General features: G+C 49.4%; 1 protein-coding gene across 3 annotated transcripts; it reads right to left on the bottom strand.

The window, feature by feature from the left end:
* Positions 1 to 939: 939 nt before the first annotated feature.
* Positions 940 to 13,259, bottom strand: ARMC6 (armadillo repeat containing 6). Of its 3 annotated transcripts, none has more exons than XM_050934065.1 (9): positions 13,092 to 13,259; positions 12,038 to 12,118; positions 9,475 to 9,635; positions 8,529 to 8,611; positions 5,780 to 6,350; positions 4,880 to 5,025; positions 4,007 to 4,138; positions 2,982 to 3,161; positions 940 to 1,523 (listed from the first exon to the last, which is right to left on the bottom strand). In XM_050934065.1, exons 3-9 carry the CDS (start codon positions 9,593 to 9,595, stop codon positions 1,311 to 1,313), a joined length of 1,446 nt encoding a protein of 481 aa, XP_050790022.1. In that variant the 5' UTR covers positions 9,596 to 9,635; positions 12,038 to 12,118; positions 13,092 to 13,259; the 3' UTR covers positions 940 to 1,310. The 3 variants fall into 3 exon arrangements, with proteins under 3 accessions (XP_050790022.1, XP_050790024.1, XP_050790023.1); XM_050934067.1 differs by having other exon boundaries at positions 2,982 to 3,119; positions 13,092 to 13,255; XM_050934066.1 differs by lacking the exon at positions 12,038 to 12,118.
* Between the last annotated feature and the right edge of the window lie 85 nt (positions 13,260 to 13,344).

Genomic DNA, 13,344 nt, shown 5'->3' on the forward strand with positions numbered 1-13,344 from the left:
AACGGGATGTAGGCAGCTTATTGCCAACACACACTGCACATTGAATTAGTGCCTGTGGGGATTTCAAAGCTGTCAGGGCTTTTGCTCCCTTCCAGGCAGACACCCCACAGCTGCATTTACTTGCACACTTGGCATAATCAGTTTAAAATGTCCCAAAGCATTAGTCATCTGTTCCACCCTCCCCCCTCTACAAATCGGCTTGTCTGGTGCCAAGCACCCTTTACGTTTCTTATAATGTGAATTTTGTCACTCAACAATGAAGCAAATGGCAATAGAACAGAGCATGGAGGCTAACAGCTAGAGCAAAACTGTAAACCACAGACAGAGGACTGATGACATTCACAAAAATGCTTTCTCGTGGCTCAGGAGGGGGCTATTTAGCCTATGTGTAAGGGAGGTCAAGAGATTTCAGACTGCCCTATCCTTCCACCTCTTTTTCCTCCAAATATAGCGTCTTCCTGCTCCAAGGGGAGCCATGGCCTGTTGATCAGAGCAAGCAACTACGATACAATAGTCTTGGCTCTGGGAGAGTATGTCTGGTGCTCCCAGCACAGGCCTCAAAATGTGGCTGGCTCTCCGGCGGCACAACACTGTGGCACACCAAGCTATTTTTTCCCTGCCCCCAAAGCTCTCTCTCACACCTATCATTTGGAACAATCCTATCGTCTTACATTTATTTCTGGAAGCTCAGCGATTATAAAACATGACACACCAGGCCATGATGGTTCCAGCCAATACTTTGCATTTGTTTAAAATGCTGTATCGGATGGAAATGGATATAGCCAACAGTGAGAGACTGCCCAGCCTGCTAGTAACAGCATTGGGATAGGACGGGACATTCACTATATTGGTGTCATCTCTCTCACATAGCCTTTGGGACGGCTAGCCAGCAGTGGCACAGAGCAGGGGTCAGGAGGTAGGACAAGGCTGGTTAAACTGCTGCAGGAAGAGATCCACTTTGGATCACAACATGGACAGACACACATAGGAACAGCCCATACAATAAATAAGTAACACAGCAACGTGGGGGGGAGGGGAAGGGAGAAGTAGGTCTTTCCCAGGCATCAAGTTGTAGAGAGAGTAGATCATCACAACAAGTTCTGTGTATCTGTAACCTATATACACAAAGCCATCTCAGCAACAGCTTAGATGTCCCTGTGTAGTACAGCCCACACGAGAGCCTCACAGGCCAGGAATTCTCTTCAGCTGCTCAGGACCAGTTTCAAGTGCAGATTATTTGACGCCACGTTTGCCTGTAGATGCTGCATATGGAGATGTCCCAAGCTTCCAGGGCTCTCGGGGGCAGCGGTTTAGGGAGCCAGGCTTCCCTTTTGGCCTGTCCACAGCTCTCGGAGCTCCACTTTACAGCCAAGGTCTCTCAAGGCAGCTTTGGCTATGTCGTCACAATCCTGGTGCACCGCACGAGCCTCCACAATCAAGTTCTCAGCTCCCATCTCCAGGATAGCCTGAGAGAAGTCCCGGTTCCGGGAGACCAGGTTCCGGATCAGCATGCAGGCCTGTTTCTGAGGAGTGAGGGACAGGAGAATGGTTAATGGCTTGTGGAGGGAGCAAAGGGAGGAGCAGGAGGCCACCCACAAGGGAATCAGATGGTGTATGCACAGCAAGGCTGGGCTTAGTCTACTGCCCCCTTCCTATGCGAGGGATTCCAATGTGCTTTGCACGAGTTGGATCCTGGCCAGGTAGCGGCCACGGATACAGAAGTGGCAGCCACTTTGCATTCAGGTCACAGGTTAAAACGTGCTTCGGTGGGAAAACTGTCCAACTGCCCATGGTCATCCCTGACTGCTTCCTTCACCTCCCCTAGGACCTTTCACTGCCTCTTTGGCAGACTCAAGAGACAGGCACAAGGGTCTGATCACATGGTTAAATCCTGTTTGAACAAATCCTTCCCTTAACACACAGAACCCAAACATCCCAAAGTGACTTCCTAACTCTAAATCAGCCACCCTCAAACAAGGAACACGGGGCATGGACTGGGGGGCTGGCCCAGGAGCACCCTTCTGCCAGAGACGTTAGCCCACTGATTGCCACATGGGCAAGGACATCAGACAAGGAGGGAAACAATCAGCCTTCCGTTCTGATCCCTGAATTCACTGAGCGCTGGGAATACTTTTGGAATGTGAGGACTCATTGCCTGGGGATGTTGAGAAGGCCAAAAATATAACTAGGTTTGCTCTGGGTGTCCCCAAACCTCTGACTGCCAGAGCTGGGGAGGGGAAGGCAAATTGCCCTGTTCTGCACACTCCCCTTGAGGCTCTGGTACTGGTTGCTGTCAGAGACAGGATACTGGGCTGGATGGACCATTGGTGTGACCATTCTTATGAGGGTTTAACACGCTCTAGCGCAAAAAGGTTTTAAATAAAACATCTTTAAATGATGTAAAATATTTAGTAAAGCTGCAGAGCAGATACGGGATCCTACAGGGCTTAGGGAATGAGATGGGGACTGATTTTTCCTGTGAAAGGGTCTCACTTTATCTTGGGGGACAGGCAGCCTGCCCTTCCTGTGACCAATCTGAGCAGTGCTGGCAGACTCTGGAAGGAATCCTCCCGCCGCACAGCCAGTTTTGTCACAAAGATTCAATAAAGCAGGATATGAAGTGGGAGCTGTAAGAGGCCCCAGAACCACCATCCACGGGGCTGGGTGCAGGGCTGTGTTTACACAGGCAGGAAGGGGTGTTAGTGACACAGGCACAGCTTGAGGAATGCAAACTGCACAGCAAGGTCTTTGGGACTAAAGACACCAAAGGACAATTTTCAGTCCGAATCTGGCATCAATCAGTTCATACAGACAGATGCCTCTGAAAGAACAACAGAACGTTGCTCCGCCTGCAACTTCTTCATGATCTTCACCACACAGCTGCAAACGCCGTACAGGTGCTGGATTAAAGACAAAGAAGCCCAGGGAGGTAGGGAACCCTATGGTACTGAATTAGTAATAAAGAGCTCCGAGCCAGGTACCTGCACAGCAACTTCTCTTGGATGCATCTTCATGGCCTGAAGAGCTACCAAGGCCCCTCCGCCTTCCATGATGACTTTACAGTTCTCTGGCTTGCGCAAGGCCAGCATGCACAAGGCTGCACAGCCCTGTTCACAGATCTGCAGGACCAAGAGGAAGAGGGGAGTCATTGGCTGAAACAACTGCAACCAGAAAAGAGAGTCAGCATTCCCCTGAAGCCTCCCTATCCCCAATTCATTCCCTCGAGAGAAAGAATGCTAGTCCCCCACCGAGCCAGCACACCAGCTCCCAGGGGATTTACACAGTGAGTCTGGTGCTGGTGTGAGACATCAGTTTGATGGGCCTAGAGAACGACAACCTCTATTTATCACGGTACAGGTACGGCATGGCCAGCAGCCAGGCAAACACCCCCTTCTGACGCCACCTCTGTCAGCCCCGGGACCTCAGCTTTGCCAATAAAAAAGAGGCAACTGGAGAAAGACATGGGAGGTTTTGATGGTAACATTTGCTGGCCGGTAACTAGTCCTGTGTAGTCCTTTGACAGAGGCCAGCACACAGACATCAGAGAAGAATGATTTTCAGTGATGGCTGGATCTGAACTATTGACCTAGACGTGTGAAGCTCAGTATCCACGTTCCGGACCATAAATGTATGAGTATGGTAGAAAGTGGCTAACTGTTTGGATGTCATGCAAACGCTTGCAAAGTAGACATGGAACCGGTCTAGAAAACAGGAGCGTTCACGGGGTTAAAGCATGCCTTGCTACACTGTCCATGCTGGGAGCAGAATCCTACTCGCTACAACTGCAACTAGCAGAGTTCTGCTCCCAGCATCAGCAGGGCATTGTTCCAGGTCAGAAGTAGTTATGGGGGTTGCGAGTAGCACTGCCTGGGGAGAAACGCAGGTGAGGGCACCCTTAATGCTGTTATCAGAACTGAAATAAAGGGCCAAAAATCAGACCTCCAAACCCAGACAGACGCAGAGCTCCAAAGCACAGAGAGGACCCAGCACACATACTGGTGTATACCTGAGGGCTAGCAAGATGATGGCTCATAGCCAGCACAATGAGGTCTGTTCCTCCAGTGTTGACTATGGCGTCTTTCACATCATCGTTCCCTGAGATGGCCCACATGGCGCTCAGCACCTGCTTCACCAGCTCCTGCACTCAACGACAAAGAGGACAGAGAGGAACAAAACCCACCAGATCCCATGTAAGCAAGGCAGAACAGATCACTACCACTCAGCCTGAAAGGCAGCACCTTCCAGCTCACTGCCAGCCCTGAGACTCAAACTCAGAAACTCAGGCAGGACGGATGGGGGTCAAAAGACTACCCGAATAGCAGCATTTTCCCCAGGACTCCCACCCCTCGCATCCCAGATTCCGTTTTCCACTGGCCCCAGGCAGAATGGTCAAGTTGCCCTGTTCAGAGTAGCTGGGATTTTCAAAGAAGCGTAAGAGAATTAAATATCCAAATCCACAGAAATTCAGTGGGATTTGGGCACCTAACTCCTGAGAAAAATCAGAGACAGTATGTAGAGGATAGCCAATGTTCCAGCTTTCCTGAGAACTAGATCTATTCCTGGATTGGGAAGGCTTTATAGAATAGAAGCTAGAGCCGGGGTGCTGGGTTCTGTTCTTGGCTCTCCCTCCAACTCAGCACATGCAATCTTGGGTTGCGTGCCAGAATGTAGAAGGTGGTAAGTGGGCATCAGCAGTGCCATTTGTGTGGTAAGAGCCCACGGGTAGAGCTTACTAAAAGCCTAATGCTCATTCATGTTTGGAAAATGCACTAAAGATGAAAAGCACCATGTTACGTAATAGGCAACATTATTCACAACCCCCACCCATAAATACCCTCTCTTCCAGGAAAGCATCCCACTCACTGAAGAGGGACAGTACCTGGTGGTCAATGCAGTCAGCCAGAAGGGCCACCATGAAATTCAAGCCTCCAAGGTCCACAATCTCTTGACAGAACTCGTTCCGGACGGACAGGCGAGCCAAGGTGGCACAAAGCTCACGGAGAACGCTGGAGTTGTCTGTGAACGCTGCAGGAGGAGGAAGACAAGGTTGGAAAATAAACAGCAGCTGGGGTGGGAGGAGCTGGCAGAATCAGTTTCACATGGGTTTTAGAAGAAGGACCAAGCGTGAACTGGTGGGTTTCAGTCCAAGTCATAGTGGGGCAGGAGTCCCAAAACTAACCATGATCCAAAACTAACCATGATAACTAACACTGACAAACTCAAAAACCACAAACTAGGAATTGAATGAGCCATGGAGCTTGACCTTCCTTTTGACTCACAGGCCTTTTCAGGCCCAGGGAGAGGCACACTGGCAGGATATCATGTGTGGAATAAATTTACACAGCCATTGCCTGGGTTGTTCACTGCCCTCTAGCCAGATGACTGTTAGCTCGGAAAACTGAAGTCCCGATCCTTCAGTTGCCTTTGGAGCAATTACCATACTGTACCCTTCTGCAGCATCTTTCAGAGGATCTGAAAGCATCTTAACAGCAGCAAACTTCAAAACCCTCCCTGGGAGGTGAACAAGTTATTACCGCCATTTTATAAAGGGTAACCTGAGGCCCAGAGAAGTTAAGTAATTTGCTGAAGGTCACACACAGCGAGCTGGCAGTAAATCTGGGAAGACAACACAGAGTCCCGACTCCCAGGCCTATGCTCTGACCACTAAACAACCACATAAAGAACTAAAAATTAAACCTGCAGTTAAGCAGCATGACCTTGGGGTAGGAGAGTACAGAGAGCATGAGATAAGAACCAGCAGTCAAAGCGTTAATACTACCTTTGGCAGCCTCTATGAGGATCTTTAAACCGTTGTTTTCTGATACAATCATCTTGGCATGATCATGGGCATGGCCGAAAGGCACCCGGATGTCATCATCAAATGTCATGACCCTGAGCGCTGAGGAGGCCTCCCGGACCACCCCAGCACAGCTGCCATGCCGGACAATGGCACCCGTCAGCAATGGCAGGATGCCACCTTTCACCAGTTCCTGGCGGTTCTGCTCATGTTTCAGACAGGCATGTCGGATGCACCGGATCCCAGCTAGAGTCATTTCAGCATCATCTGCGTTTTCCTTCAGTGTTTGCAGCAACAGCTCTTGGCCTGCAGAGTCGAGCAGGTCTGGCTGCCCATCCATGAGGGCAGACAAAGCATGCAGGGCCTTGAGCATGGCACTTCTGTCTCCTGAGGCCAGCTTGCAGGCAGACAGCACCACAGGACAGGCACCTTTCTGCCCAGCCAAGTAGCGGACAGCCAGCTGTTCTCTGCATTGCTCACTGAAGCGCACTAGCTGCTCACCGACCTCGCTGAGTGCAGAGTCAGCAATGGATTTCCTGAGCGAGTCTAATGTCTAAGGAACGAAAATGGTGGTTAGTGTTCTCCCCAAAACCTCCTGAGAAAAAAATTCCACTGGATCATCACATCTGCATATTTATAACCATTTCTCACCTTACATTTAAGAAAATTTGGCATGATGAGAATCACTAGACAGCCCAAGGGATAGCCATTAGTTTTTAGGCACACAATGGGGCAAGGATGTAAAATATTAAATGGCTAACCAGTAAGCATTGGTCTTACCAGTTAACCAGCCCTGGCCCAGTCCCAGCCCGAGCAGCCCCATCGGCCCCAGCTCCTTTTCCTTTAATCGACTAAACGATAATGTTAATAGTTCAAACAGTTAACTTTTTTAATGGGTATTTACATCCCTACATGGGGTCAGAGGTGGCCTGGCACTGCTCTTCCCCCTGCAGCGTGCCTCACTCCTGAGCTGCAGGGACCACCTCTAGGGACGAAAGGGGAATTCAGTCCCCACAGCCCATTTCGCTCTTGGCCTCTCTGCAGCGTCTGCCTGGAAAATGCCTCTTCTAATGGTCATTTTTGTAAAGTGGATGAACTTGCCCATTAGCGAGTGGACTGGATCCCACTAACTCATTTCACACAGGCCAACAAACAGGCGTCAGTAAATAAGAACATAAGAGCTGCCATGCTGAGTCCGAATATGGTCCATCTCGCCCAGTATCCCGTCTCTGATAGCGGCCGGTACCAGCGCTTCAGAGGGAGTGTTTAGAACAGGGCAACTATGGAGTGATCCACCGGTTATCCTCTTCTGGCAGTCAGATGCGTAGGGTCTCCCCAAGCATGGGGCTGCGTCCCTCGCCACTTTGGCTAATAGCCATTAATGGACCTATCCTCCATAAATGTAACCAGTTCTTTTTTGAACCCGTTATATTTTGGCCACCACAACATCCATGGCAATGAGTTTCATTCACAACCATTTGTGTGTTTTGTGAAAAAGTATTTTCTTGTGTTTGTTTTATAACTGCTGCCTACTAATTTCATTGGGCGAGCCCTTGCTTTTGTATTGTGAGAAAGGGCAAACACTACTTCTCTGCTCACTTTATTTTTCACACTGTTCATGAATTTATAGACCTCTATCCTCCCCCCAGTCATCTCTTTTCTAAGATGAGCAACCCTAATCCTTTTAGTCTCTCCTCATATAGAAACCATTCCCTACCCTTGATCATCTTTGTTGCAATTCTCTGAATCTTTTCCAGTGCCACTACATCATTTTTGAGATGGGGAGACAAGAACTAGACACGATATTCCCGGTGTGGGCGTCCCATGGATTTATATGGGACATTATGATACTTTGTCTTATTTTCTACCCTGTCCTAAGGGTTTCTAACACACTGTTAGCCTTTTTTGACCTCTGCTGCGCAGAGTGTGGAAGTTTTCAGAGAACTATCCATGGTGACTCCAAGATCTCTTTCTTGGGAAGCCACAGCTAGTTCAGAACTCATCATTGTATATGTGTAGTTGGGATTATTTTTTCCAAAGTATGTTACTTTGTATTTATCAATGTTGAATTTCATCTGTCATTGTGTCGCCCAGTCACCCCGTTTTGCAAGATCCCTCAGTAACCCCTCACAGTCTGCTTTGAATTTAACTATCTTGAATCGTCTGCAAACTTTGCACTTCACAGTTCACTCCCTTTCCCAGATCATTTATGAATACTGAACAAAACAGATCCTTGAGGGACCCCACTGTTCACCTCTTGGCAAAGTTATACTCACTGCTGACCTAGGGCTAGACTGGAACTGAGGATGAGAGGGGAAAGGCTCCACATCATATTACCAATCCTCAGACTAGCCAGCAATCCCATTTGTTATTGCTGCCCTTTTCAGAACATCTGTGGAGCTTTCATGTCAGGCTGACCCTTCCTTCTGGCCAAGAGGGGACTGCCTGAAAGCTACTCAGGGCACTCCTTGCTCCTGATGCCCAGGAAATATTATTTTGCAGTTACATAGCACCTTCGACCTGAGGTGCTTCAAGAGCTAACCCGATATATGAATATCCCCATTTTACAAGAGAGGAAGCGTTAAAGCACAGGGAGGTTAGCCCTACCTCGGGGCTCACAGGGAGTCAGTGGCAAAGTTAAAAGTAGAAGCCAGAGCTCACGATTCCCAGCCCCTTACTTGAACCATCAGACCACACAGTTTGTTGAAGAGCTACAGTTAACATTTCCTACCTGCAAAATGTCGTGTTTTTGCTCTTGGCCATTTTCAGAGGTGGGTTTCCGTGCAGCTTTCACAATAGTACTCAGATCAACACCTAACAGGCAAGAGAGAAGTAAGGAGGCAGAGGGACAGGAACTCTGGTGAAAACTGTGAAGAACATTAGGCTTCTGTCCTTTCCTGAGGGTTAATTAAACACAGGCACGGATTAGTAGGGTGTTTGTTACATCCCTTGAAAGGGATATAAAACCAAAGTCTTGCCCATTTGCGATCAGAAAATACCTTTTTTTAAAAGCAAGGGGCAATTCAGGCTAAATTCCAGCTTGGAAAAATTTCATTCTGCCTCTCTAAATTCCCTCCTGCTGTTTCAGCTCAAGCAGTTTTTCCTACCATGTCCACTCCTTAAAAATGGGGTGTTGTAAACAACTTCACATCCCACCTCAGAAGACACTGCATTTTAGAGGCAGGCAACTAAGCCATATATGCAGATTCTCTGAAGAGCTTTGGGATCTTTCAGACTGAAGTGCCATAGGAAAAAGAAACAAAATGGTTTAGAGAAGTGCTTCCCTTCATTAGCAGCCAGTTTCCAGAAAGAACTGAGCACATATTTTGGGATTCTTTAACATCCATAACTGGCTTATATGAGAGCTAAGTTAGCTAGCTCAGTGGTTTGAGCATTGTCACCCTAAACCCAGGGTTGTGAGTTCAATCCTTGAGGGGGCCACTTAGGGATCTGGGGCAAAAATCAGTACTTGGTCCAGCTAGTGAAGGCAGGAGGCTGGACTCAATGACCTTTCACGGTCCCTTCCAGTTCTATGAGATAGAAATATTTAATATATGGAGATATACCTAACACATACCCAAAAGCTCAGGAGACCCCTGATTTTTAATATGTTGAAAGCATTTTAATGATATATCTGTCATATTCTATTGCTTCAGAGTGAGATGGATTTGCAGTACCCTGAGATTCAAATTGCTGGATAGCTTCTTTCACAGCCTCATCTGGATCCATTTCAAATTCCATGATGTTTTCTTGCACCACATCATCAAACGTTTCCTGTGTGATCTGTCTAGATGCCATTTTATTTGGTTATTAAACAGGAACTGAATGGCTTCTTGACCTGTCATCAGGAAAGCACAGAATTAGACTTGCTTCAAAACATTATGAAGTTTTTGACAGCGAGAAACAAAAATGTTTCCTTTTGCCAGATAGTAGGGTAAGCACAGAACCCAGAATCAGAGAAGTGTATGACTGCAAGGGATCTCAAGAGGTCACCTAGTTCAGTCCCCTGCACTTAAGGTAGGACTACATAATAACTAGACCCTTTCTGACAGGTGTTTGTCTAACCTGTTCTTAAAAATATCCAACAACAGAGATTCCACAACCTCCTTAGGCAATACGTCCCACTGTTTAGGAAAAACTTCCTGTCAGGTTAGTCCATGTCCAGCCTAAACCTCCCGTGCTGTGCTGAAGATGGCTAAGGGGACTGGGAACAGGATGTAGAGCCCATCACCTATATAGGTCTTCAATTCAAATCTGGCCCAAGTTGGTAATGACCAGAAGGTATTACCATCTGACACCAGTTCAGTTGCTGTGGTTGAAGGGAGTCTGAGGTTTTCATTCCAGTTCCCAATGGAGTGGCCACAAAGCAAACCATCATATTGGTGCTAATTGAGGCCCCTTTGCTGGCAGTCTCAACTGAGACCAAGTTTATTAATTGACCATGGAGACTGAATTCTCATCTCTCTGCTAGAGGGAGCTCTTCATGCTCAAGAGCAGGGGTTCTCAAACTGGGGGTTGGGATCCCTCAAGGAGCCATGAGGTTATTACATGGGGGGTTGCGAGTTGTCAGCCTCCACCCCAATCCTCACTTTGCCTCCAGCATTTATAATGGTGTTAAATATATGAAAAAAAGTGTTTTTACTGTATGGGGGGGGGGGGTCGCACTCAGAGGCTTGCTGTGTGAAAGAGGTCACCAGTACAAAAGTCTGAGAACCCCTGCTCAAGAGCAGGGCATACTGTCAGAGAGGAGCATGGAGAAGCTTAATTTGCTGCTACCTATTCTGCATCTATTGCAGAGATACACAAAGGATTTCAGTCACCACTGGTTTTCAGTCTGGAACCTGCCCTAATCTTCCTTCACCAGCCTACCAATCCTGATATCATGCAAACAATTCATGATTTTTTTTTAAAAGATATCATCAACCTGAAATCTAATTAATTAAAAAAATACTTAAAGTAGTTTTAGATTCACCATGGTGAAGTGACTACAATTCAGGCCTGGGAACCAGGACTCCCCAAGCTCTATTTCTCACTCAACTCCTGAATCCTCTTATCAGTTTCTGCGGTTTTACAATCACATATTCCCATTTTTTAAAACATATTTCCTCTCCTGTTGCTGTGTGAAAACCTCAAAAAAACAACTGGGGAAATGACTATACCGAAAGAGATGGCACAGAAAGCACCATTAAAAGTTCAAAACAGAGAGAAAAAGATATTTTAGTTACACTGAACTTGGATGTAACACTGATGGATCAAATTCGCACAAGTTAATTTTTTTTAAGTTGACACTGTCTATTTATAAACATTTACAAAAACCTGAGGCAATAAAAATAAATGACCTGATCAAAGTCAGAAAGTTTCTGTATGTGATACCTCTGATTTAGAACGCAAGTGTCTTTTTTTTTTTTTTTTACATTAAAGTATTTTGGCAACATTTGTGTAGTTTACCGCTCCATAAAATATTTTTGATTCAGACACAGAATCAAAAACAGAACTCGAGGGGCCTTGGTTCTCAGTCCTGCGTTCTAGCCATTTCACCATGGCACCAGATCCCAGCAGTTACAATATTACATATTTTAAACATTAGTAGTGTAACATGTCTGTCCTGTTGATTGTAAGCTCTTTGGAGCAGGCACCAGGTTTTCCTCTGTTTTGTACAGTTTCCATTACACCGTGGCACTCAATAGATAAGAGTAATCTCCAAGGAGAAGCTGTGCTTTTATAATTTATTATTTAAAATTCGATTAAAAAAAAGATAGCAAGAAATTTAAAGCCACAAGACTTGGAACAAGGGGTCTTTGTTCCTGACTACAGATGTGAAGGTTCATATGGCACAGATGCCGCTGCAGCCCTACCTGTTCACTGCTCTGAACAAAAACTGCTGAGTTAGGGCAATCGCAATTTTGCCAGGGTGCGCTGGTAAGACAGTCATGGAAGACAGAGTGGACTGCATGGAGATATGACACAGCATTCTGAGTACCTGCCTGGGCAGATATTTATATTATCAAAAAGCCATAAGGCAGATGCATCCACCAGGATGCAAAGGATGGTCAAGGAGAACTGAGATAAGCCAGTGCTTGGCCCCCAGGACTGGTATTTTAGGCACTAACAGCAGGTATGCTCAGTTATTATCCTTAAAGATAAGCCTCTGTGCTAGGCTCCAGCTTCCCTACCCGGGTCTCCACGAGCCCTGTAGCTTGGGATGGACAGGAATGGGGCGTTTGCTAAAATGCCACTCACCTGGTCAGTAATGAAAAGCAGCTCAAGCCTTGCACAGGACCGGATGCCCCTGGGGGGAGGCGGGGGCAGCTTGCATGGAAGCTGGAAAAGCAGGAGGAGAGGAGCCAGGCACGTGTGGCCCCGGGGGAGGCGGGGAAGAGATTAGAAAGAACGGGTGCCAGCCTAGGGAAGCACGGGGAGGGGCTGGCCAGGGCTGTGGGCAAGGCAAGTGGCGTATTGCTAAGGTACAACGCAAAGGGCGCTGGGCTCGGGCTTGTGAGGGGGTGAGAGAGCTGCCCCCGGGGGAGAGGGGCGATCCCCCACGGAGGAAGGGGAGGGGGAAGGGAGCTGCCCCCGGGGGAGGGGGGGGGGCGATCCCCCACGGAGGAAGGGGAGGGGGAAGGGAGCTGCCCCCGGGGGAGGGGGGGGGCGATCCCCCACGGAGGAAGGGGAGGGGGAAGGGAGCTGCCCCCGGGGGAGGGGGGGGGCGATCCCCCACGGAGGAAGGGGAGGGGGAAGGGAGCTGCCCCCGGGGGAGGGGGGGGGGCGATCCCCAGGGAGGAAGGGGAGGGGGAAGGGAGCTGCCCCCGGGGGAGGGGGGGGGCGATCCCCCAGGGAGGAAGGGGAGGGGGAAGGGAGCTGCCCCCGGGGGGGGGGGGGGGGGCGATCCCCAGGGAGGAAGGGGAGGGGGAAGGGAGCTGCCCCGGGGGGAGGGGGGGCGATCCCCCACGGAGGAAGGGGAGGGGGAAGGGAGCTGCCCCGGGGGGAGGGGGGGCGATCCCCCAGGGGGGAAGGGGGAGGGGGAAAGGGAGCTGCCCCCGGGGGAGGGGGGGCGATCCCCCCACGGAGGAAGGGGAGGGGGAGAGGGAGCTGCCCCCCGGGGGAGGGGGGGCGATCCCCCACGGAGGAAGGGGAGGGGGAAGGGAGCTGCCCCCGGGGGAGGGGGGGCGATCCCCCACGGAGGAAGGGGAGGGGGAAGGGAGCTGCCCCCGGGGGAGGGGGGCGATCCCCCATGCGGGGGGATCACTGCACTGGGTCCCCTGGTGAAGCCCATCTCGATCCCTTCCCCCCTCACCTGTGGGCCTCACTGCTCGCCGTAGCTGGGTTCCGCCCCGGTTAACAAAGAACGAGAGACGCTCTGAGAACGCGGCTACTGCACTGACCCAGTTCAGCCGCCATACGCGCTCCGCAGCGCCGAGAACCTCACCACGCCACGCCCTCCCCCGCCCCGCTCAGCTCAGCGCCACAAAGCTCAGAGTACGCATGCGCATCACGGCTACCACTTCAGCGTGAAGAAACTCACCCGATCTCACACTGCACAAAAAGAT

The sequence above is a fragment of the Gopherus flavomarginatus genome, chromosome 24 (assembly GCF_025201925.1).
Source record: "Gopherus flavomarginatus isolate rGopFla2 chromosome 24, rGopFla2.mat.asm, whole genome shotgun sequence".
NCBI classification, from domain to species: domain Eukaryota; kingdom Metazoa; phylum Chordata; order Testudines; family Testudinidae; genus Gopherus; species Gopherus flavomarginatus.